This window comes from Pundamilia nyererei, unplaced genomic scaffold (genome assembly GCF_000239375.1).
Source record: "Pundamilia nyererei isolate P.nyererei 1_Seehausen unplaced genomic scaffold, PunNye1.0 scaffold00023, whole genome shotgun sequence".
In the NCBI taxonomy this organism is placed as follows: domain Eukaryota; kingdom Metazoa; phylum Chordata; class Actinopteri; order Cichliformes; family Cichlidae; genus Pundamilia; species Pundamilia nyererei.
In genome coordinates this window covers 3,616,743-3,640,035 of record NW_005187424.1, presented here as the reverse complement: position 1 = coordinate 3,640,035, position 23,293 = coordinate 3,616,743, and the positions used below count along the sequence as shown (strand labels likewise).

The 23,293-nt window shown below is 38.8% G+C and overlaps 1 protein-coding gene across 1 annotated transcript; it reads left to right on the top strand.

The window, feature by feature from the left end:
- Positions 1–449: 449 nt before the first annotated feature.
- znf644b (zinc finger protein 644b) lies at positions 450–22,018 on the top strand. Its single transcript, XM_013909310.1, has 9 exons — positions 450–498; positions 15,301–15,822; positions 16,210–16,739; positions 17,046–17,964; positions 18,550–18,678; positions 18,778–19,116; positions 20,541–20,663; positions 20,811–20,907; positions 21,808–22,018. The coding sequence occupies exons 2-9, from the start codon at positions 15,315–15,317 to the stop codon at positions 21,983–21,985; spliced, it is 2,823 nt and encodes a 940-aa protein (XP_013764764.1). The 5' UTR covers positions 450–498; positions 15,301–15,314; the 3' UTR covers positions 21,986–22,018.
- Positions 22,019–23,293: the final 1,275 nt, after the last annotated feature.

The window sequence follows — 23,293 nt, the reverse complement described above, 5'->3', positions numbered from 1 at the left end:
TTCTGTCCTGTCCTGCTTGCACTTCAAGTTTTTATTTCAGCTTGGGGAAGCACAGTGTATCAAAGGATACGTGCATCTCGATTAAAAATGTAATGCAAAATCTAATCTAATGCGACTAAAACGTTTTGATCTTATTACTATTATTACTATTATTATTATAAAGTGCGTGTTTCTGTAAGAGCAGGTAAGCTCAAAAATATTCATAATCAGGTCAAGGTCATTTATGCCATTCACTAATTGTTACAATGTCAAATTCGAGGACGTCTGATAATCTAACAGTGCAAATGCGCCGTTTTCTTTGGACTAAGGTGGACACAAGGTGTAGGTGTGCAGTTCGGATGACGCTCGTTTCTCTACCTCCTACCGTGAACACCCCTCTCCTGCAGTCCAGAGTGCAACCTGCGTGCTTTTACAGCAAAATGGCGACAGTCTAATAGAGGGAGAGAAGACGGTGTCAGGCGCAGTGACAAACTTGAAGACATGAGCGCTCGTCCTGAGGTAGGTGTTACAGATGCGCGCAGTGATACGTCGTAGCAGGTGCGGTCATTAGTCGGTGATGTGTCACTTATGTCGTAGGTCGCTGTGAAGGCAAAACACCGCAGTGAGTGATAACAGGCAGCAGCTTTGTAGTCTTACCTTAACTTAAGTTGCTTCACTATTGCGACACTCACTCTTTGTCCAAGATATCGCTGCTGGAGTTTCTCCGTCTGTGGGAAGAGCAGCAAGCTCGCTGTCGCATAGCCAGTCAAAGTAAAGTCACGGCTCTTAGCTAGGGAGCTTTTTGCTGAAAAGAACAAGACATAGCAAACTGAGTGATGCAGGACACTAAGAAAGTTTTAAGCTGCCAGAATTGCCAGTGGCTAAAATAGAATTTAATTCAAAGAGCATGCAGGGTTTAGACCCTAAGTTGGGCTTTTAGTGGCTGAGCTGGCAATACAGTGGAAAAACACTACTGGAGAAGCATTCGTTAAGGGAATAGATGAACGCATGAGTGAGGTTGCATTTGACCTTGAGTCATAGCAGTGGCTATGAACTAAATGCATGTAGTGTACTGGGAACGATACAGCATCCTGTAGCAGAAGCCTGTACTAGCTGTCACTGGGTGAGAGGTGAGGAAGTTCTGTTAATCAGTTAACCCACAACACCCAGTCAAGATGAGCATACAGTAAGAAAACTCTTTCCTGAAAAGCAACAATGAACTTATCAAGAAGGCGCCTCATGTGGCGTTTGGAGAAACATTGCTTTATTATAATTTTGTTTAGTTATGAGCTCAGATTTATATTTATAATGAGTGTTTCCTGTGTATTTAGGGTTTTACAATTTTTTGCTGTGAGTGTGCATCGCATTCCTGTTATCACCTTTATGCTGGAGGTTTAGTCAAATCAAAGTGTAGACCTACATAAGTGAGTCCATCACTCCCTGCAGGTGTCTAAGGAGGAGCTTAAACAGCTATAGAAAGAAGGCAGCTGCAGCTTAACAGCCTAGTGTTGGTTTTACCGCATTAGTATACCGCAGAGAGTAAAGGAGTCAACTGCTCGACTAAATAAATCAGATGGTTGAGGCATGTTATCCACGAATTGATTATATGTCACTTGACAAGGTCAAATATTTTAACCAAGATGCCTGAAGTCCCTGAATGCACAGCATAGCAAACAGTTACGTGTTCTCTGTTGGCCTGGCTGGCTGCTTACACAGCTATAAATGAAGACACGTGGGACTTCTTAAATGGGAGTACACTGGCCTGAATTAGCAACTCAGCTGAGGAACAGCTGCAGAGATGAGATATTTTAGTAATCAGATGCTCCGACCAAGAATTTGCAGGAATATATCAGACGGGAGGTTTTCATAGAACCACATTGACTGGACCACTGTAGTGTTTCTCTTGGTGGTGAACATTTCAAGCCCAGTTCAGTTTCCACTGGGCCTGAAACCAGATATTGCTTCATTATTCTAAACCACATAAAATGGTGAAAATGTCCAACCCAGTTTTTCAGAGTCCAAGATGACGTCAGTGAGGGCTTGTTTTAGCCACTCAGCAGTGCAAATGCTCAACTACTGCATAAAACAGTGAAAAGCAGGAAATCATTACATTTAAAGCTTGAGACAAAAATTTTTTTTTAGCATTTTTGTCCAATATTTTATGTAATGTGGTGCAAAATATTTTGTTAAACTAGTAACTGCTTAACTGACTAAAGATATTTTAGCTCCAGTTGACATATTTCTTAAATTTTAATCCTCTTTGACAAAGCTTTTCCTGATTTTTGGTAAATGGTGAAAGGACTGATTCTTATATAGCGCTTTTCTACTCTCCCGGAGTACTCAAAGCACTCTATACAACATGCCTCATTCACCCATTCATACAAGCACTTCTAAATACAAGTGCAAAGTAATCTACATTCACACGCATTCACTCTCCGATGAACGCATCGGAGGGCAACTTGGGGTTAGTATCTTGCCCAAGGATATTTGACATGTAGACTGGGGAAGCCAAGGATCGAACCACCGACCTTCCAATCAGTAGCTGATCTGCTCTACTATTTTTGTGTTCAATTTAAAAATAATGAGGGAATGCGTGGATATCGCCTGGTCCTGATAACTGTGGTGATGCTTAAGTGTGATTTCTACCCACAAGGAAGTCTAGCGAATTATACCAAAGCTATACAGCCATGCCTTGACAATATATCGGGGGTTGTGACTAATTATTTTCATCACTGATTAGTGTAAAAATTATGTTTTTTTTCTTGCCTACAAATTTTCCGAAACCAGTAAATAATGAACTTGATTTGTGCTTGATATTGTAAATATTGCTCTATCATTTTCTGTTGGGGCCCCAGAGAGTCAAAACCCTCTCTAACAGGTTAAAACAAATACTTGATTTATTACTTACTATTGATGTATTACCTCGATACTCATGCCTTGTCACATTTTTATAATGATGATTATGAATCTGATTTTAAACTGATGCTCTGTTTTGAGAGTCACATAAAATGACACGTGATCTGTTTGTCAACAAGAAAATCAGCTCTAAAATATGCTGACAATACTTTTTAGCTTCAGAAAATAATAATTAGCTTCTTTAATATATTTCATAAAACAAGTTTCATAGACTATTTTTTATAGTCTAAAAGGGCGGACAACCCTAATATGGAACGTGGGTAGGGCTTTAGCCAAACAGAAGCTCCACCCACCTGCTTTTTAAATCTTTTTGTTTGGGAGAGAGAGCCAATCAGAAAAAGGTGGTTCAATGAGAGGAAGCTGAAACACCTTGTTTCTCACAATCTGCAGGATTATTTCAAACAAAAAGGCTCCTGTGATATTCATCAAATATGCAATGTCAGTTTGTGACAAAGTGAGGTGACCAGACCACTTCACTCAGTTAAATTGCAAAAATAAATTCTTACGCTTGCGTTCTCATTACTGTCCCAGTGATTTGATTTTAATATAAATAAATAAGTTAGCTAACCTGGTCTTATTGGTGGATCCCAGGTTAAGAAAAGTGCTGCTTGTACAGTGTGTGTTAGCAGAAAGAGATGGAGTTAGATGATATTTCATTCTGCGTGGTCATTTTTTTCCCTTACATCTGTGTGGATTGCATTTACTGATGACCGAGTGTGGTCAAGTTGGCCCAGTGACATTTGCAGCCTTAATCATTTTTGGTTGCTTGGCTATTGCATTTTTCCAGTAATACGCGATCATAGCAAGTAAAACAGGCAAAAGAGCTGAAACACCAAAGGCAAAAAAATTCTTACAGAAATAAAGTTGGTTAACTTGAAAATTATTATTGCTTAAGTTCGCACAAACAGTGAAGATTTTAACGGCTCCAAAACAATAAGAAAGCTGCTGAGAATGGAGACATACCCCCTCCGGCAGTGTGTGTCAGATGGACTCACAAAATCTTACCAAGGCTTCTCCCCTCATGTGATCCGTTTAGTGTGCAGCTTGTCAGCATAATAATTCTAAAGATTCTGAACATTTACCTGCTTTTGGCTCTGATAGAGGTGTTTTATGAGAACAGTGTGGAGTAATTATTGCTTCAACATACACTGATAAGTTAGGGCGTTCTGATTTGTTCTTTTGTTTTATTTACTGCATGATTATCCATATCAAGCTTTTTTCCATATGACAAAAGACAGGAGCATTAATAGGATATTGTCTCTCTTTAGAAGTCATAATGATCCATTCATGGTTTAGTATTCAGACAGGAATCACAACAAGGTGACATGCAGTGAAGCATACATGTCCATAATTTGTTTCAAAGAGCCGCTGAACTGAAATAAATGTATTTGAGCAGTAAAGGCGAGCTTAAAACGTGTGTTGATTGTGTTTTAATTGTAAAGCAACAAAGTGTGTGTGTGTCTAACTTTCTTCTGCTATCATTATTCTAATCATAATCTCGGAGCATAAACCTAAAATGTGACCCTCTCTGAGAAGGTGTTATCATGCAGAGGCACAGTCGCGTGTCTCCTTACCAGCTTAACACCTGAAACTGTAGCTCAGATGTGTGAAATGCTCTGAAACTATAGCTGGGTGTGATTACCAGTCAAATTAAATCTGAGATGTCAGTTACATGTGTCAGTGCTTCCACTCCTACTCTTGGCAGGTTGCGGGGAGTGACAAGCTGGCTGTTGATTATTTTCCAGTGTGAAACAGAATCACTGACACACAGTTAGTGTTTACAATCCCCGAGTCTTTGTTTAATTTCCTTAAAATATAAGTGACTTTTGTGATTTCTGATGTTGGAATTGCCATGACACTGGCATCGTACCGTCAGTAAATACTCAGCTGACTGCTGGATGGTACGTGCTTCTTCTCTGTTTGTATTAGCGAAATGTCAGTAAACGGTCTAGTAAAATCGAATGAAGCACAGATGTTGCAGAAGCTGTTTGTCTAGAAGTTTTGTCAGCATTCTGGTTTAAAAAGCAGCAATTTTGTAACATTACTATTTTTTGACCCAACAGATTAATGAAAAAATATGGCATGGTTTTGGCAGCCTATCCTAATGTAATAAGTCAAACTCCCTGCAACATTTTAGCTGTCTTTAACAACATTTAGTGATGTGAAATGGCATGCAGTTTATAACAATGTGAAATGGGTTGGATGGCATCATAGCTTTAACAATGCCATGTTAAGGTTCCACCTCTTTACATTACCTTTTTACCTTTTGTTATTGGCTCCATCTCTGAAAGTATCCCCGGTTTACGAACCTTATTTTTAATATGAGAAAAGATTGGGTTTCAACCACTTAACGGCAACCACGAGTAGGATTTGTAACAAATCGATTTTATTTTTTCTGTGGTTTTGCATTTGTTTCTGCAATTTAAACTCTTGTTTTTTGTTTGTCTTTGTCCTGCTTCATTCACTGCTGCCACTTCTGCTGCAAACAGTATGAAGATAATGTGAGAGCTTTTCATTTCCTTGATTTGTGACGGCAGCTCTACTGTGAAGGATTCTTAGAAATGTATTGTAGATGAATACCTGGGGTTAAAGGTGCATGCTCGCATTCTGATTCTTTGACACGTGATACGTTCGGATTATATAAAATGCCTCAAATAAGTCGCTTTTGAACACAGTTAATGTTGACAACTTCCAAACTACTAATTTACTTTCTTTTTTAGCTTCAAGTTTGTAATACTTTTGGTCTTCCTAAATCTAAATTTACATATAAATTGAGTGGTACCCCCCTTTTAAATAGTCATGGGAGTGACTTCTTCTTGGAGAGGAATTTCTTTTAAAGAAGAGAAGGACTTGAGCTACTTGAATCTTAATTCACTGGCAGGTGAGATTATTGCAGTCCATCAAAGGCTGATTGAAGCACTGAGCTGTCCACAATCCAGTCTGCTGTTCAGCCTTTGCAGATCAAGCCCTCTCTTATCCTGTTTCACTCGGGCTGTGGACCATTTCCTCCACTAAGGGGCAGAATATGATTACTGATACTCTCAGCCCTCACTCTAAGAAATGAGACACTGAAGAGCATCATCAGTTAACGGGGGTCTATGTAGTCAGTGATTAATATAAATAGGAAAACTATAACGAGTTGATGTTGGTACATGTTTTTCTTTTCTTTTTTTTGTATGAAACCTTAAGATAAATAACCTAAAGGAAAATCCTTATAAAATTCTAATTATATACAGTTATGACTTACATGTTAGAACATGTACAGAAATTAAATCAGCACAGATCATTAAGTGCACAATCATTCTGTCTTAGTAGGTTGGTTTTAGTATATTTGCATGACTACATCCGAACTACCACAACCTAAAATATACTTATCGCTTATATTCCAAGTTTGATCCAATGCATACAAGTCTGCAAAAATGTCAAATCAGTATGGTCTTGCATTTATCCCTCTGAACATTTCACAAGTCCAAACAACCTCTATCTTTGAGGGTTGGGATTAGCGAGCTTCCATTGTACATGAGCTGCGAGGCAGCTAACCCTTTCTGTGATACCTATCTGAGGTTGAGCTCAGCACTTCCCTCATTAATTTCCCATTTATTCTCTGAGTTGGATGTGATATTTTACAGATTTGAGCATGCGGGGCACAGGTTAGGTGCAATTATGCTGACGGAGGGCTTTTACAGACATGCTCAATGAAATCTGGAGTGTAGGATAATACATGTTGGAAGTTATATAGTGATTAACCTTCATTTCAGTCTCCTCGGCGATCTCTAGGAGGCAAATCCTCCTCCAATCAGCTGTTGCCAGGTATATTATCCAGCCTTTTAAATGACCTTCAAAATAAAAGATAGTGGCAGGCCTGCTTCTTCTAGAGCTTTTGAAGCATTTATTTGCCCTTTTATGTTGTTCAGCAGCATCTTTAAACTACAGCTCACTCCCAAAATCTTTATTGGTAAGGCTATACGACTTTACTGGACAATTTCATGTGGAATCTTTGACCAGTAGCAGTGCAGTGGAGAAATGTTCTGTTTCAGTGTTTGTAGCAGAAATACTGAAATAAGCATAGCAACTCCCCAGGTTGTCATTAGAAGCTTTAACATTGTAGCATCACAATCAATATTTGACAGAAGTAAAATGTTGTATATTAGTTTATGCTTGTTTTTTTATGTTTTCAGCAAGTTTCAGTAGCTGCAGGTGCAATGGTGATGTTGTTAGAGTGGTTTTGGTAATAACTCAAGTAGACCTAACCATGTATATAGTATTGATTTTTGAGTTTTATACCAGATTCAGTGAAAACTATAACCAACCTCTAAAAGTGACCTTACTCCAGTTGTTATCTTTAATCTATTTATTTTGAGTATGGTGTCAGCAGCTACAGTAAAACACCACCTTTCTAACAACGCACAGAAAAAATCCTGTTAATCTGCTAATGATATAGAAAATAATGAAAGCTCCAAAGTCACAGTTATTAAGCACCATTAAACTGATTAAATACATGAATGTCATAATTTTCGAGTTATTATGCAAAGATATTTAACACAATTAAGATTTAAACTTCTTATCTGATATCATGACATAATAATAACAACGTGTAATCGTTTTTCACAAAAGCAGCATGATTGATGAAGACACTTTTAGCTAGCTTGTATTTTTCTGCAATTTTTTTTAACACTGATGTCGCAGAAAGCCGCCTTTCACAACAATGGCTGTTACCTCCCTCGCCCCTCAAAGAAAGGACATTTTTGAGCCCCTTTGATTTGGTCCGATTTGTTTTGATGTGAGGAGTGAGTGGTTTTTAAAATCTCTTTAACTCCCCAGGCCTGGCCCAGCCTCCCACAGGGCTAATGACCGTAGCCTGGCCTGTGTTGAATAATACAGATGCTTGTGAGGTGCGAGTGGGGAGGAGGGCAAGGGGTTAGACACGGGCCCTCCTCCTACAGTACACTTCCATTGATAAGATTGTATTAATTGGTATGAATAGAGAGGGTTTTCTCCCTCTCCATGTATACATTTACTATTATACTCATTAGCTTCCTGTTGCCTCCCAGCGAGTTTCTCCTTCACATCCCCCGGGGTCTCCTGGGAGGCAATTTGCATCTCTCCATGGTGTCTCTCTGGGGTTATTGAGGAAATATTAGCCTCTTTTCTTCTGTGGCCGACCCTTTGATTTATTTGGAGCTGGGGCTGATAGAGTGGCACTCACATGTTAATGACCGGCGTTGATATAGGGTCTCGGTGCAAGACGACTCATTGATCCGAGTTGAAAAGGTACAATTGACAAGCAGTACTGAATAATCATCTTACACGCATCTGTGCGTGTGTGTCTGTGTATGTGTGTGTGTGTGGACCTTGAGAAATGACAAGGGATTCCCTCTGCTGTCAAGGCTACTGTGCTCTAGCTGTCCACTTTCCCTGATAGTTAGATAAACAGGCTTCTGTAGGCTTCAGAATTTCTTGCGACTTTTCGACAGGCACAGTTTTGGCTTCTTTGCAGCTCGTGTCATCTCTTTGACCTCACGTGATCACAGTGGCACTTATCTTAGCCGCTTCTAGGACTCTACAACCAATCAAAGGCTGCACGACGCACTTGATCCAGTTTCTGTTTGGAGTCTTGGTCTAATAATAGAATTCAAGGTGACTACTGAGGGATCACTTTGGCTGCCATTAATGAGTGCTGAGCCCCTGCTACCTGCCCCACCCACTCACCCCCTCAGTTTCTGCCATGGAACGCTCATATTATGTGTTAAAGAAAGATAATGAGAGATTTCGTCCTAATACCTGCGATGCTTGACATGCCTCCGAATTTAAGCTCACTGATGTCTGCTCGGCAATGTGGAGCCCGTCCTCAATTGGGAGAGCAGTTTGACACTGACTCGCTTTCATCTGGATGGTCACATGTCTACAGTGAAGCAGCAGCAACAAAGTTTGATATATATGTATATTTCATGTTTTTTTCTCGTCTCAGCCAGAGTGGAACGCATTGGCCTAATCATAGCAACATCTTCTGTCTTGCTTAGTATTTATATACTTTCAGTCATATGGTAATAATAACATTTAATAAAAGCCAACATCCTAACTGCCACTAAATAAAAATACACACCACCGCCATCGCTGCATCTTCTCTGCATACTTATAACAGATTAGAGGTTATGTATATCAATTGTGCAGCTCATGCATATTGTTATGAAGGAGAAATGCAGGAAATGGAAATGTGCCATTTCAACGCGCCAGCACAGCTTGCCAAAAGCAGGCAAGTGGGTTGTGCTTGCGGTGATGGTCGGGTTTGTTTTCCTCTCAGTGTTGGGAGATGAGAAGTCATGTATCTAAACAGAGCAGATATGATGTTTATGAGAGCCATCTGCTTGGCAGCCCTCCTGTGCCCACTGCCCTCTTCAACGTGAGAGGAGCCTCATTAAAAAAGTCACATGCCTGAGAAATTTCTAAGCGCTGTGTTTTTTTTCCCCCCCTTTTAAAAGGAGTGGAGTTTAAAACTAACAAAGCCTTGGGAAATCCCCATCAGACATCCCTCCCTTAATCCATTTAATTTTGAAAGGTATTGTTTAAAGCTTTAAAGTTTATATCGTTTAATCCCTCTCCAACACTACGGGCACCAAATGAGGCCGTGTCAGCAGCTTGAACAGATATAATCTACTCCACACAACAGAAAATCCTCCTTCAAGACAAGGTTGCATGGGTTTCCTGTGAACTCACTGTTTGATGTTTCTACCTGCTATTGAACATGACTTCTGTCTTAACCCAACTGTCACTCGCTCCCTGTCCCCTTTTATCACTCCGAATGTTCTCGCTTCACCTTTCTTCATCAGTAAATCTACCATCACAACCATTTCACTCATTCCCGTTTTTCAGGAGAGGGGGCCGAGGAGAAGTTTGTTGTGGACAGGTTCAAGAGGGTTTTCTGCCTTCTGTTGTTCATATTTTTTTCAGACAGACTCTCGGTTTCTTTTCTTTGAGTCCCATTGTCTCAAAATGAAAACTTTAAATTCTCCACTTATTATTTCTTTGTTTAGGCCTCCCACAAATTTATTTCATTCTATTTGATTACAATAATTTACACAAGAAGAGTGATGCATTTCCGTTTGCTAAGCATAGAGTTCCTGCCGGCTAGTTGAAAAGGTTAGCATAGCACAAAGTAAACATTGCTAAAAAACTGTAAGAAATTACACCTGATGTTGCTTTTACAGTGAACTTTTCTGAGCATTAAACAAATTAGATTTATGATGTGTATTAGTGAGCTGTAAACCTGCTGATCGATATTATTAAAAGGCTAGAGCTAGGCTAGCAGTCATGCTTCTAGCCCTTATGCTAAGCTACATGTTAACTTTTGTCATTATCATATATGGCCACATCACATGTCACATGATCTAGCTGTAAGTACAATCACAATTACAAACATAAAGGTTGGCACTAAATTGAATCTGCTGGGAAGACATCAAGGATGCTCTAGACTTTCAATAAAACGTGAACATATTAGTCTAAACTGGAAATACTGGGAGCCAGTTAGAGTTTTAGTTGGTGCACAGTGCACTCAGAAGGTTTTGTCTTATTACGGCTGAGAATATAAAATTGTGCATGTAGAGGGGAAGACATTGTTTTCAAGTCTTGTCTTCGGGTCTGGCTTTAAAAGTCAGATACAGTTAATAAATCCTACCAATTAATTGTTCATTTTTATAGTGTCATCATTATGTCATCATAGTGCTGTACTGACTAGAGAGGATGCAATAAAATAATCGATTTATGTTTAGTAAACCAAACTTTTATTTTAAATTAATTTGAAAATAAAAAGGAAAAACAGTGGGGACCAGTGATTACTTATTTAGGCACAACCACAGCTTACGTGCCCATCTGTCTGGCTGCTTATTGGTTGACGTAACAGGCTGCTGTCTTCTGTCAAATACTGAACACAGGCAGGCCAAAGAGCCATAGTCACTGTAGATGGCTGCCGCTTAACTAAAATGTTGTTTTTAGATCTTAAACACCATAATCCTTATTTTTTATCAACTCTTCATAGTGAAGTTGTGTTCCAAGACTGGATGTATCCCATATATGCTAACAGTTTTTTTTGTTTATACTTTGCGGGACTAAGAGACAAGCCTCATCTTTAGTTCATAGATGTTAGAGTCCCATCTAACGCCTTGAAAAGAATAAAACTCATTTCTTTGAGTGACGTCTTGCTGTAATACTTACCTGTGAGCTTTTATTCTTGTTTTCAAAGCATGCATTACCATTTAATGTGTTCATACTATAAAGAACGTGATATTCTTTGGAACATACCTTCTGTGGTACTCGTATAACATGTTTTCCTTTAGTTTATAATTTGAGTCGTATAACTCCAATATATATTTTCACTCAAGCAGTAAATTACATTGTTTAGTTATCAAAGGCTTTGTGTAATTACATTTGTGCAATTCAGGATGACAGAGCTGATAGTGTCTGCACAAGACGCTGGCATACATAATCACAGGCGAAATCCCATTAGGGAGGATGGAGACCATTATTATGGAAATGACCTTTGGGTGACAAGAATTCAGGGGGATAAAAGAATACTATGTAATCCTGACAAAGAGGCTGTGTGAAGCCACTTGCTCTTTATTTTCTCTTGTGCAAATTTAAGAAATTTATGGTGTTTTATGAATGTGCAATTGTGTTTTGTAGTGTCACATTCCTTTTTGTGTGTGTGCAAGAAGCCAGTTAGTCTGCTTGAGAAGTGAGATTTGGCAGTGCATTGCTAATTTCATCCTGCCTTTCTGGTGTGTGGTACTGTGGGTAACTGCAGGGCCAAGATAGCAGAAGAAAAACTTTACGATGTGTTTGTTTCTCCCTTTTTTTTCCCACCGTGGCATCTTCGTTGAGAACTTGCTCACCTTGGGATTACTGGATTGTCAAACTGAATCTCCGTCTGTTTGTTTTGAGCCACGCTTTGATACTCTCACACTAAAGAGGCAGCTTCATAAATTCACATTGTGTCAAATAAATCAATAGATCCTATTAACTGAGGAAGTTGTGTAGTGCAGTACTTGAGGGACTGTGCCCCCCCCTCGTTCAGGCATTTCTCCAGCAAAGGCAATGGCAGAGGAATGTAAGGTTGGCTCTTGATCCATACAGACAGCTCCAGCAACAGAAATGGTTTGGCTGACTGGTCTCAGTTGGTCTTTAGTGTTGTCTCCACTGTGCTGCCAGCCTGGGTCTTCAGCTGAACAAGAAGAATGAATTTGCTTGGACATTTCCAGCCTTACAGTGCCAACCTCCTGGTCAATCAGTTTGTAGTCCTCATGTGACTTAAAGTTTAGTGTTGCAGTATTTTTATTTTATATTTTATTTAATAAATGTCTGCTTTCACAAAAATGATACAACAAATATTCTACACCTACAGCCAGATTTTAATTCTTTACTTCACTGGCACGAGATGAATAACATGGCAATGTCAATTCTAGATGTACATATAGTTTCAGGCAAAAATATGTTAGATCACCAAAACAAATGTCCAAAAATGCACAATGGAAAATACACCAATATTTTTACTGATATTTTTACCACACAGAATCGATCTTCCTGAATACAACTTTAAAAAGAAATAACATGAAAGCTTGCCTGAGAGAGTTCAGGCTGTGCTGAAGAATAAAAGTAGTCAAATATTGACTTCCAAGCTCATTAGAATTGTACAAATGCTGTTTGTGCCTTAAACTGTATATTATATTTCTGTTTGTTTGCACATTTCAATAAATTACTGCACCTACTGTATTTCCCACTGTATTGTACCTGTCTCATCTCAAAGTACAGTCCCTTACTTAAACCATATCTGTTGTGTTATATATTATTAGGCAGCATAAACAAATACATCAACCGTATATAAAAGGCTGCATTCACATGTAGGATAAAGATAAAACTCCCCAATTACGCGTATTGATTTTAGCACGGCTTTTTCCATCACAGCCGGGATAAGTGCACTCTCCTACACCTCCAACACCTACTGTCATCAGCTAGGCACATTCTTTTTGATTTCGCTGGTGTAAAATAAACTCTGTGAAAGACATTATGTAACATACTTTTGCACATAGCCTCTCTCCTGTATTTATCATTTTTAGAAATGATATAAGCTCGGGTTTCTTCATCCGCTGTATGTCTTCCTCCATATTTTCTGTCTTATTAGCCTTTGATTTTCACACTTCACTTGACCTTTTGTTCTAATGATTGTCCAAAACAGCAGAAATGACTGGAAACCTAGACCGTCATCGCACTGTTCCAAGTTCCAGCCTTATAACATAGATGGCTCATGAGATCTAGAGAAAATAATGACAGAATTTAACTAACAACGTGTGACCTTTGCACTCTGTCATTATAATAGAGGCCGGTTTTTGACTCTAGGAATATCTGTCTGCTCTCACAGGAATATTGGAATATGTCTAAAAGAACATGTAAAATTACTCCTTACCTTGTGTACTAGAACAAGTAATTTATAGTCGAATGTTATGCTATTTTCACGAATTCGGATTGTTCGCAGTAGAGAATGACAGGAGGATGAAAGGGAATAGAGCATGACACGTGCTGTAGTTGAGAGCCAGACTCAAAGCTATACCAACGTGAGTACATGGCATGCTTCCCAGCCCACCAAATATCAGAGCGTGCTTCAGGAGATCAAATTAACCGCATAGCTTAAGTTAGCTTGAGTCATTTTTACTGTTAGTGAAGTGAAAATCAGTACTTTTATTTTCTAAATGTGTAGTTTCTGGATGAATGCAATGCAACAGTTTTGTAAATAGCAATCATTAATCAATCAGCAATAAAAATAGTTGAATATGGTGCATATAGTATATGAAGTGTTAGTACCAATAATGCTGCATTTATTGTAGTTCTTGGAGGTTTAGCTGTAGTATATAGAGAATTGCATTTGCTAGACATCATTTTGTTTACGAGATGAGATGCACGATCGAAGCTGTAGGTGCTGGAAGAACAAAAAAAATGTTAAAGACTTCACAATAAAAGAGAGGTGTTATATTGTTTTCTATTGTGTAACAGAACACAATGATGAACACAAAAGGGATCATGATATTGCTTCTAAATCTCATTTACCAAACTGAAAATACAAAGTGAGAGTCTTGGGGAAAATAGCAGACAGGGTTAGTAAAAGCTCACAGCAGATTGATCTGTGCATACAGCTTAACTGTATTAAAGCTCATAATCCCTGTAAATATCTTCAGGCAAGGCAAAGTCAGCCTTTTAACATTGACTAAATGAAGTAAATAGAAGCAAATACATTTTTAAAATTTGCTTTTCTGTTGAGCCCCTGTTCTTTATATATAGAAGCGAGTTGTGTGAGTTGGCTGCTAATGAGGCTTGCACATTTTCAACCAAGATATTTTGATGGTTTTGCCACCCTGCCGTTTGGGGGTAACAGTGAAGCTCGCTTTAAATGTAGAGCGTCTGTTCCCCTTTCGAACCTTTAACACCACAACAGATGGGGAGAATATGGAGCTCGGAAGGTTTTACCTCTGAGGTGGTAACAGTGAAGCCACTCATTAACACTGAATTTACCACTTCGTTAGCAATGCAGCTTCCTGTAGAGAGCGACCAGCCCTGGATGTCAAATCCACTGAGCATATGTTTCAGACTAAATCTGCTCTGGACAGAAAAATATAATCTGTTATAAGATCCAAAATGCACATTTGTAGTTGTAGTTATTTTTAATAGCTCAGAGCTATTTGGTTTCATACTGTCCAAATAAATATGGAGTAACTGTGCTTTCAAATCAGCCACTCTTAAACGAATTTGTATGCCTGTCCACGTGTATGCGCCAAAGTGTATGTTTTCTTTGTGTGAGTCTGTGTTTGTATTTCAGACAGATTGTGTGCCTGCCAATTTGTCAGGATTCAAGTAACAACAGTCTCATGCTGGGATCTGTGTTGGCACCATCACAGAGTGATAAGACGCAATATGATCTCATTGGAGGTGTACTTTGTTCCCATGGAAATTGGTCAATTTTAGCAGGCGACTGAGAACTTTAGGTGGAGAAGCAGGAAGGTTGTATCCCAGAGGTACGCTCACATAATTAAGCATCCTCACCAGGGTATTCAAGGCTAACAGCAGGGTTTGTTGTGAATAGAGGTGGCGAAAGAGGGTGTTGGAAAATCATAATGCGGCACAGAATAATACCACTCTCATTTTACAGAGCAGTGGGAATAGCCCAAAAGGAAAAAAAAAAGATTTTTTCAACAACACCACATTGTCAGTGAGAATGAGAGAAAAAGAATTAAATTTTACTATTTTATGTGCAAGAGTTATCTTTTTCTATTTATACTGTGTATACGTGTAGATATGTATAAGACGTTGCACGCTTTATTTGACTCGCTCAAAGTTTGCAGAATAATTTTCTTCTTCATATTTCAGAAAGTATCGCTGCTATGTCTGATCTGAAGCTGAATGCGCAAGAGGACAAAGACGTGGAATCGGTGTCTGACAGCCCAGGTCGTACTCGGGAGCCATTACAGCCTCACACATTCTCCCCGAAGAACAATGCTGCAGGTCTGTCCTCAGATGAACACGAAAACCCTTTAAATGGAACCCAGCCGAATCCATTTGTATACAGCAGTGTCCCTGCTGTTCCCCATGCAGGCAATTCATTGCCTTCAGGAGCACTTGTTAATGGACCTGGTTCACACCCAAACTCAGAAGTACACTGTGTCCTGAACAAAGGCACTGTTTTATCCAACAGTGTCCTGGATGCCGTGTGGCAAGCGGAGAAGGACACGAGCCCCGAGGTGTTACCACCACCTAGTGAGCTTCAATCAGACGCTTGGAAGAACACAGTGGGACCCGACGTAAAAACACCGGCCACACAGCCAGGTGTCAACACGCCACTGTCTCACTCGGAGGAGAATGAGTCTAAACTGGCCTATTCCACGCTGTCAGGTGACAGTGCAGAGCAAATGCACATTAGCCAACCTTTGACAAAACAGACAATAAAAACAAGATCTCCACGGGACATGGAACGGTCTGGAGTCTCCTTGGATGATTATGATAATACTGAAGTAATCAGGTGGGATTCAACAAGAAAATGCTTTTTGCACAACGACAGAAGGCTGGAGACCAAAGTGATGCCCCAAAGAGACAAGAAGCACAATACACACACGAAAAGCATGTTAGGCTGTCTTGAAAAGGTTAACAACAGCTACAGACATTTCTGCAGTGGTAATGATGTTGAAAGTGTTGACACTGGCAACAAAGATGAATTTCTGGGTACACAATCTGACATTAAATATTCAGTTATGCCATTCAAAGACCTTTCTCGGAACATAGCTTTAGACTCTGAGAGCCATATTTATAGCACAGCGCAGGGAGGCAGTAATGAGGAAAATGACCCTGAAGATGAAAACTGTGTTAGTCCAAAAGTGGAACAGTTGAAGGCAGAGCAACTTGAACGAGATTCACTTTTCTTTTCATGCACAACATGCAATGTTAATTTCAAGGAAAAAAGACATTTCCATAGACATATGATGTATCATTTAGGCAAGCATAATCAGGTGAACAGTGAGAATGATTCACAGCCCTTTATATGCGGAGAGTGTGGGCTTTTGTTCTGTGATAGCAACTCCCTCATGAGGCACATCATTATTCACCAAGATAGGCTGGAAAAACTTATGGAGGAAATTGAAGGTCTCAAAAAGACTGAATTTGAAGACGGGGCCACCACAGTGCCGTGCTCTCGGTGCACGTTTGGTTGTAACTGCCAAAAAGTCTTTGTCCAGGGTACCAAAACACATGATAATCTGAAGCACTACTACTTTTGTGAGGAGTGTAATTACATTTCCTTGACACGGCAGACACTTGTAGCACACTTACATGTTGCACACCTCAACACACACCAGCCTCAAAACAGGAAAATGAGTCATACTAATGATGCAGAGGGAGCACAACATGTTCCGTTTCAGTGTAAAATGAGTTTTTTCCCAAGGAGAGACAAAGTAGTGTTAGGAAAACATTCTGAAATGCCATATGTTGGCAAATATAAAACAATGGCCCGATGTAAACCAAATCTATTTAAATCTACTTTAAAGGAAAAACTCGACCGTTCCACTGAAAAGGGGGATATTCACATTCAAAAAACTATTGACAACACTGTAAATTGTCATCAGTTTAAACCCAATGCCAGCTGCACTAAAAGCATGCTGTCGCCATATTTGTGGAGAATCGACAAGCATGGAAAGTTACTCTTACAACCAGCAGAAAAATTGGATGTGGAAGCCGATCTCACCTGTGTACAAGAAGATGCTGAAAACAATGACCGCAGGGCTTTTGGCAGCTTAAAGCTGGCAAACCGTCCTACAGCCGCTGCTTTTACAGCCAGGAAGCTTAAATTGGACCAGATGTTCTGTCAGGGAAGCAAAAATGACCCCGTAAACGGGAGTTTACAAGTACAAGTAAGCCAAAATTCTCCATCAATGGGAAAAATAAGTACACCTTTGCATAACACTACTGAAAGAATGAATGGTAATATATTGCCTGGGCTTAGCCAGAGGCTTAAGAAACAGTGTGCAGTTAGGGAGTTAAAGAAAGGCTGTGAGGGTGATGATAACTTCAGTGATGACACCAGCGAAGCTACAGGCAGCTTCTTGGAAAGCAGCGAGAATGAAAGGAACTCATATGCTCGGAGGTATTTGAAAAAGAGGCAGAGCTTTACAGCCAAACACCAAAGCCCCCACGCACTCAAGGTTGAAGATGATGGAGATGAAGACTGCAGTGACATAGAACAGCTCATAATCAAAGAGGAGCACATTGAAACGACAGTGAGTGATGATTCCACAGAATTGCCTAATACATCTCCAAGTGATAGTTTTGATATGTCCCCCACACCATCAGTAAAACATAAGCCCTGTCCTTACTGTCCCGCCACGTTTGAGTCCGGAGTGGGTCTGTCTAATCACGTGCGAGGACATCTTCACAGAGCTGGGGTGAGCTACAATGCCCGGCACATGGTTTCACCGGAGCAAGTGGCGTTGTGGGACTATCAGCCAAGAATCCGCAGAAAGATTTCTACTGGCATGAGAAAAAAAGGTACGATTATTTTAACAAATAATAAATACAAACCGAGTCTGAATGGACTGTGTGCCAAAACTAATATCCCTAACACCGATTACCTCATTATAGCCTAGCTTGTACAATATTAGGTGCCTGCACATACTGTAGAATTTTAGTGTAAGCGTGCCACCTATCAGATGTGTTCTGTATGTCTGCTATCAAAAGATGAATAACATTATATTTTGTAATTTAGTAAGAAAATCATTTTGCATTTTTGATAGGAGAAAGAAATGGAGCCAGGGATGTGTTGGAGCAAGCATCTATAATCTTAATCAGTGGGATTGCATATTGCGCACCTCTCTATAGAAGCTTTGGTTAATTACTCCATGACAGAAGTCAAAGTTCTCCAAAGCTCCACAACCATTTCAAAGTGGCACTTCAGGATATGGTATAGGGTTTACGATTTAGTATTTCTGTGATCGGCAGTAGGGTCTATTATATGACTTACATATAAAAGCAGCTATAGAAAATCTATATCTATAAAGTTTCACATTCCAAAATGTACACTAAAAATAGCTTTTTTCTTTCCTTAAATTGTGACACACTGTTCTTATATTACAGCTGTTAAGCCAGAAACTCGAGGACAACACACGTGTCCTGTGTGTTTGGAATGTTTTGATAGCAAAACTGGCATCTCTAACCATGTGAGGGGACATCTGAAACGAATAGGTACAAAGGTTACCAGCAGCAGTAAGTCTCCGCTGTGCGCACTAAATGAATTGCTACAGAACAAAACGGAACATTGGAACAACCTTCTGACTAAGAGTCAGTTCTCCTCTCAACCTTTAGCCCCTCAGAAGTTCATCTGCAGCAATGGCCTGTTTCTGATGCAGAAAAGCATCCCAGGGAAACTCCAACATGTCAAAAGGAGTCTGCATCCCATAAAGAAAAGCCTTGTGTGTAAACACATGGTAGATAACCTCTCAGAAAGGAAGAAGCTACATGGGGAAGCAGAAAGAGGCACTACAGCCACATCAAGCACTTTAGTTGAACTCCTCAAAGCCAAACAGGAAAGTGTGGAGCTTGCAGTGAGCCAAGAAGCCTATGCAACCAGGATGATCTGTGAGATGACCAACGATTATATGGCCAAAACAGAGATGACCAGTCGGGAACCAAACTGGTCTGCTGGTATGGAATCTTTAAGTCTAGATTTGGACAGCCATCATACTGTATGTAAAATACATCATTTTTAAATGTTATGCAAAACCAGCCAAAGCAGAAAAACAAAAATTGAGGTATCATTATCATGCATTTAATAGATCATATGTAAGACAAGCTACTGTATGCAAGCTATTATATCATTAAGTGTAGTTTATTGTTGCATTTTAATAGTTTTTTATTTAATTGTCTTTTTATTTCTCAATTAATTATCAGTAGAGGAATAGCATGTTGACCCAGGCAAACGCTAGGCTTGCATAAAACATAACCGCCTCCATATCAACAACAACTTTATATCTTTTAAATTCAGAGTGTGCCCTGTTTTTGAGCTGCCTTCACTTGCGTCGAAGTCAACTAATTCTCAGATTTTAATTCATATTTTATTACAAATTTACCATGTCTCATCCCAGATAACGTGTTTATTGTCGACAGAATACAGTTAAACAGTGTGAGAATTGTTCACAGTCATTTGCTTTGTGGGAAAAACACATTCTCTGCATAGAATGCGTCCAAAGTGCTTTTGAAGTTGATATTAAAAAAACATGAAATCCTCTTGATGTTGTGTCACAAGCCCATCATCCACGAATCCACAATTTTGTTTAATGTCTGTCCAAATCAAATTTTCAGTGAGGTACTAAGGAGGACAAAGCTGCAGTGTACTTCCCAAAGACGTTTTATCCCATGTCTTCTGTCCTAAAGACTGATTTAATGGCAATTTGTAGAATAACATTTGGGTATTAACGTAAATGCACCACCGAGTTCATTTCTTCTCACCTCAAGGTCAAGATGACTCTCAAATCATGTGTTACTCACATTTTTGGGATATTTTTCTTTGACATACAAATACACTGAAAAGTAAAATCAGGTTCTTTAATTTTTGAAAGATCGTTTGGGATATCTACTGAACTATGCCAGATATCATTAATCATTAACATGCAGTCTAGTGTACAGCATCATTGTTGCCAGTTTTCCTGTAAAATGAATATATCTGTGATTTTGTGTGTGTGTCTCTGCGTGTGTAGTTTAGGAATCCTTTGTGACTCCCTCGAGGTGGTGAATTGTATGTGAAAAAAGTCCCCCTGAAGACACAAGATTGTGTTAAACTTTACCAGTAACACTTTCCAAACAGGAGAGTGCAAATAAGATGCTTAGAATGCAGCCAGGTGGAAGAAGACTTTAGCGCACACTGGGACTAACAGTTTATCTGATAATAAAATTACTGCATGAACTCAAATATATTCTATATTTCTTCGTAAATATTCAACTTCTAATGTTTGTAAACTTGGATTTGTCACATATGGTATCATGCGCAGACTAAACTGTATAAAATGAATATATAACCTAAATATTAGGGAAATGTAAAATACACTCACATCATTTATTTTATTTTTCAGGGGAATGTGACTCAAAAAAGATTTATATTCAGTGTGACAGCACCTTCCCCACTGTTTCCCAGCTTCCTGGTCATATTCAAGCAAATGCACACAGGAAGAGGATTGCAATTTTTGAAGAAGAAGGTAATTTCTGTTGAAGTAAAATGAAAAGCAGATGATATTTGCTGTATTTAGAGACAAAATGTTGCAAAATGTGCATTTAGAAGTTCATGTCAAGGATAAACGGATGTATTTCTTGAGATAAAGAATTCTGGTGCTTTTTTTTTCTAGATTATGATTTTAGGAAGAAGAAACCAAGACTAAGGCCGGAGCTTAAAAATAATAATTTACCTTCACTGAATACTGAGATGTGCACACTGACCTGCAGGTAAAAGGAATGAAAGGCTACATACACAGTATTTCAACAAAACAACGGTTAAACCGGCAGATGTATAAAGGACAAGCTGGAATATTGACATTTGCATGTTTGATGGTTGCAAGCAATTTGTCTGCACCCAGTTTTATGACTGTATATTTGCACACCATGATGTCACCCAGTGGTTTGTAAAGTCCTGGACAGCTCAACTTTTCTTAATAGTAATTACCTCATTGCTCTTTTGGGCCAGAAGGAGCCACTCAGAGAAGCTGTTTGGCATTTAGCTCAAACTTGCTGCATATACCTGGTAGTTCAGCTAGATCTAACTTAGATTCTAACTATAAACAAATCACTGAGGAGTTTTTTTGGAACCGAACTACCACCTGCTGCAAAGGGTTAAAAGTCCAGAAACTATCAACGAATACTCTAGGAACTTAAATTACGGTTTGAATATCTATGGAGAAAGGACTGAATGTAATAGTTAAGATATCTGTGGAGCTTGGGGGAAAGCAAATAAAATAATGTCCGTTTTGCTTTAGGAAATGTATTGCTGTCCAGGAATGTGAGATCATCCAGTCAAAGAGGTTCTTAAAATATAGTAACTGCCAAATGTAACAGGTAGATAAGACTGAGTGTCATCAGCATAACAGTGATAGTGAACTTATGCTCCAAAAGTCAAGTTTCAAACACAGCCATGGTTTAGTAGCTTCTATTAGTTAAAGTGCCCATGTCTCTAACAATGCCATTTTGAAGCCTCAATGAATTTTATATAGTTATGGAAAAGACTGGAAAACTTGAGAATCTTTGATTACAATGTATAGAATGAATAAAACTACATCTTAGTTAGAAGGCGTTAGAAGAAATGCATGAAGTCCAGAAACACTGACAGTTTCTTTTGGTGTATCTCTGCAGATTCTGCGACCTAGTTTTTCATGGTCCCTTTTCCATTCAGGAGGACTGGATCAGGCATTTACAGAGGCACCTTCTACACACCAGCGTACCCCACTCAGGGAGAGGGATGGTAGAGGTTTTAGCCCTTCATCAGAAAATACAACTAAGCATGTCTCACGAGGACCCAGAAACTGGGTAGTTTTACTTCCAGATCCCTCCAGATCTATGTATTTCTCTCTCTCACTCTTATTCTCCCTCTAGATATATAGATATATCTATATATATCTATACCAGCATGTTTCTGGAAAGAAGTATTTTAGTTATCCAGGCTACTATATAGTATAAATTTTCTGTATATTTGCAAAAACTTAATTATAGCATATTTTAATGCAACACTTTGCCTCAGCTAATACGACTAATAGGATTCCTGTTTTTTGACTGCAGTATAAATTATGCGCAACAATATGTATGATCCAAAAAATGTTTTTGTCATTATATAAGTGCCTTGTTAATTCAACAAAACAACTGCTCAAAAATCAGATTTTTGTAAGAAGGTTTTTATTATAATACAAAAACTTAGAAGGAGCATTAGTTAGAAGGAGAACTGCACTTTAAAAATAGACAAGAATTGGAATGTGTTTCATGTTTCATTTTCTTTTAGAGATAATATTCAGTGAAACTGTTGCTCTACTTGTACGCACAGTACAGAGTGTCATTAGTTTGTGGATGCTTTGTACAATTTCACCTCTGTGTACCTGCATCAGAGACAGAATTCTTCTTAATCCAAATGACATTCAAGACGTTGGGACAGCTTGTTCTGTCATCATTTGTTCTTTGCTTTAACCTTCAACATTCAGCTTCATTTCTGAAATCTGATTCTCATTGTTAGGCACAACAATAGCTTTTTATGAAAAACCCTCTTTAGTTGTAACAAAAGTTATATTATTTTCTATGATTAGCTCTGTGTTTCCAAAGGTGCTGTCTTTGGTTCAGTGGAAATGTGTTGTAATTAGAGACATCACGCTTAAAATTCATACTTAACAGTTTAAAGACGGAAATACTATGAACATTACCTATTATCCAAATTCACTTGCACTTAAATTTGTCACAAATTTTGCATGACAGGACTTCTGGCTATGCGCTAAGATAAATTTAGGTATTTCAGCATGTGAATAAGTACTTTTGCCAGGTCCTTCCAGTAAAATGTAGTAGTTTACCTTTTTCTTAGTACATTTTCATAATTGTATTCTCTACATTGTATATTTTAAGAACAGCTAAGGCTTTGACGTGTGTGATCTAGTCCGGCTGAACCTATTGCCAAAGCACTTACCTCAATTGTAACACTTTTGATTTATACTATATTAAAAGCCAACAAATAGTATATTTAAAATTCAGAAATTTAGATTTAGCTAAATCAAACAAATGCTTGCTCTGGTTTTACAACCAAATGCCATGAAAGGATAACTATTTTATGCATTTACTTGCCTATTTTGAATATGGAAAACTG

Bases quoted from the DNA above. Each gene is read 5' to 3' on its own strand.
- znf644b (XM_013909310.1), top strand. From the start codon at position 15,315: ATGTCTGATCTGAAGCTGAATGCGCAAGAGGACAAAGACGTGGAATCG. The intron at 16,740-17,045 runs GTAGCACACTTA...AATTGTCATCAG, and splicing joins CCTTGACACGGCAGACACTT to TTTAAACCCAATGCCAGCTG. The intron at 17,965-18,549 runs GTACGATTATTT...CTTATATTACAG, and splicing joins TACTGGCATGAGAAAAAAAG to CTGTTAAGCCAGAAACTCGA.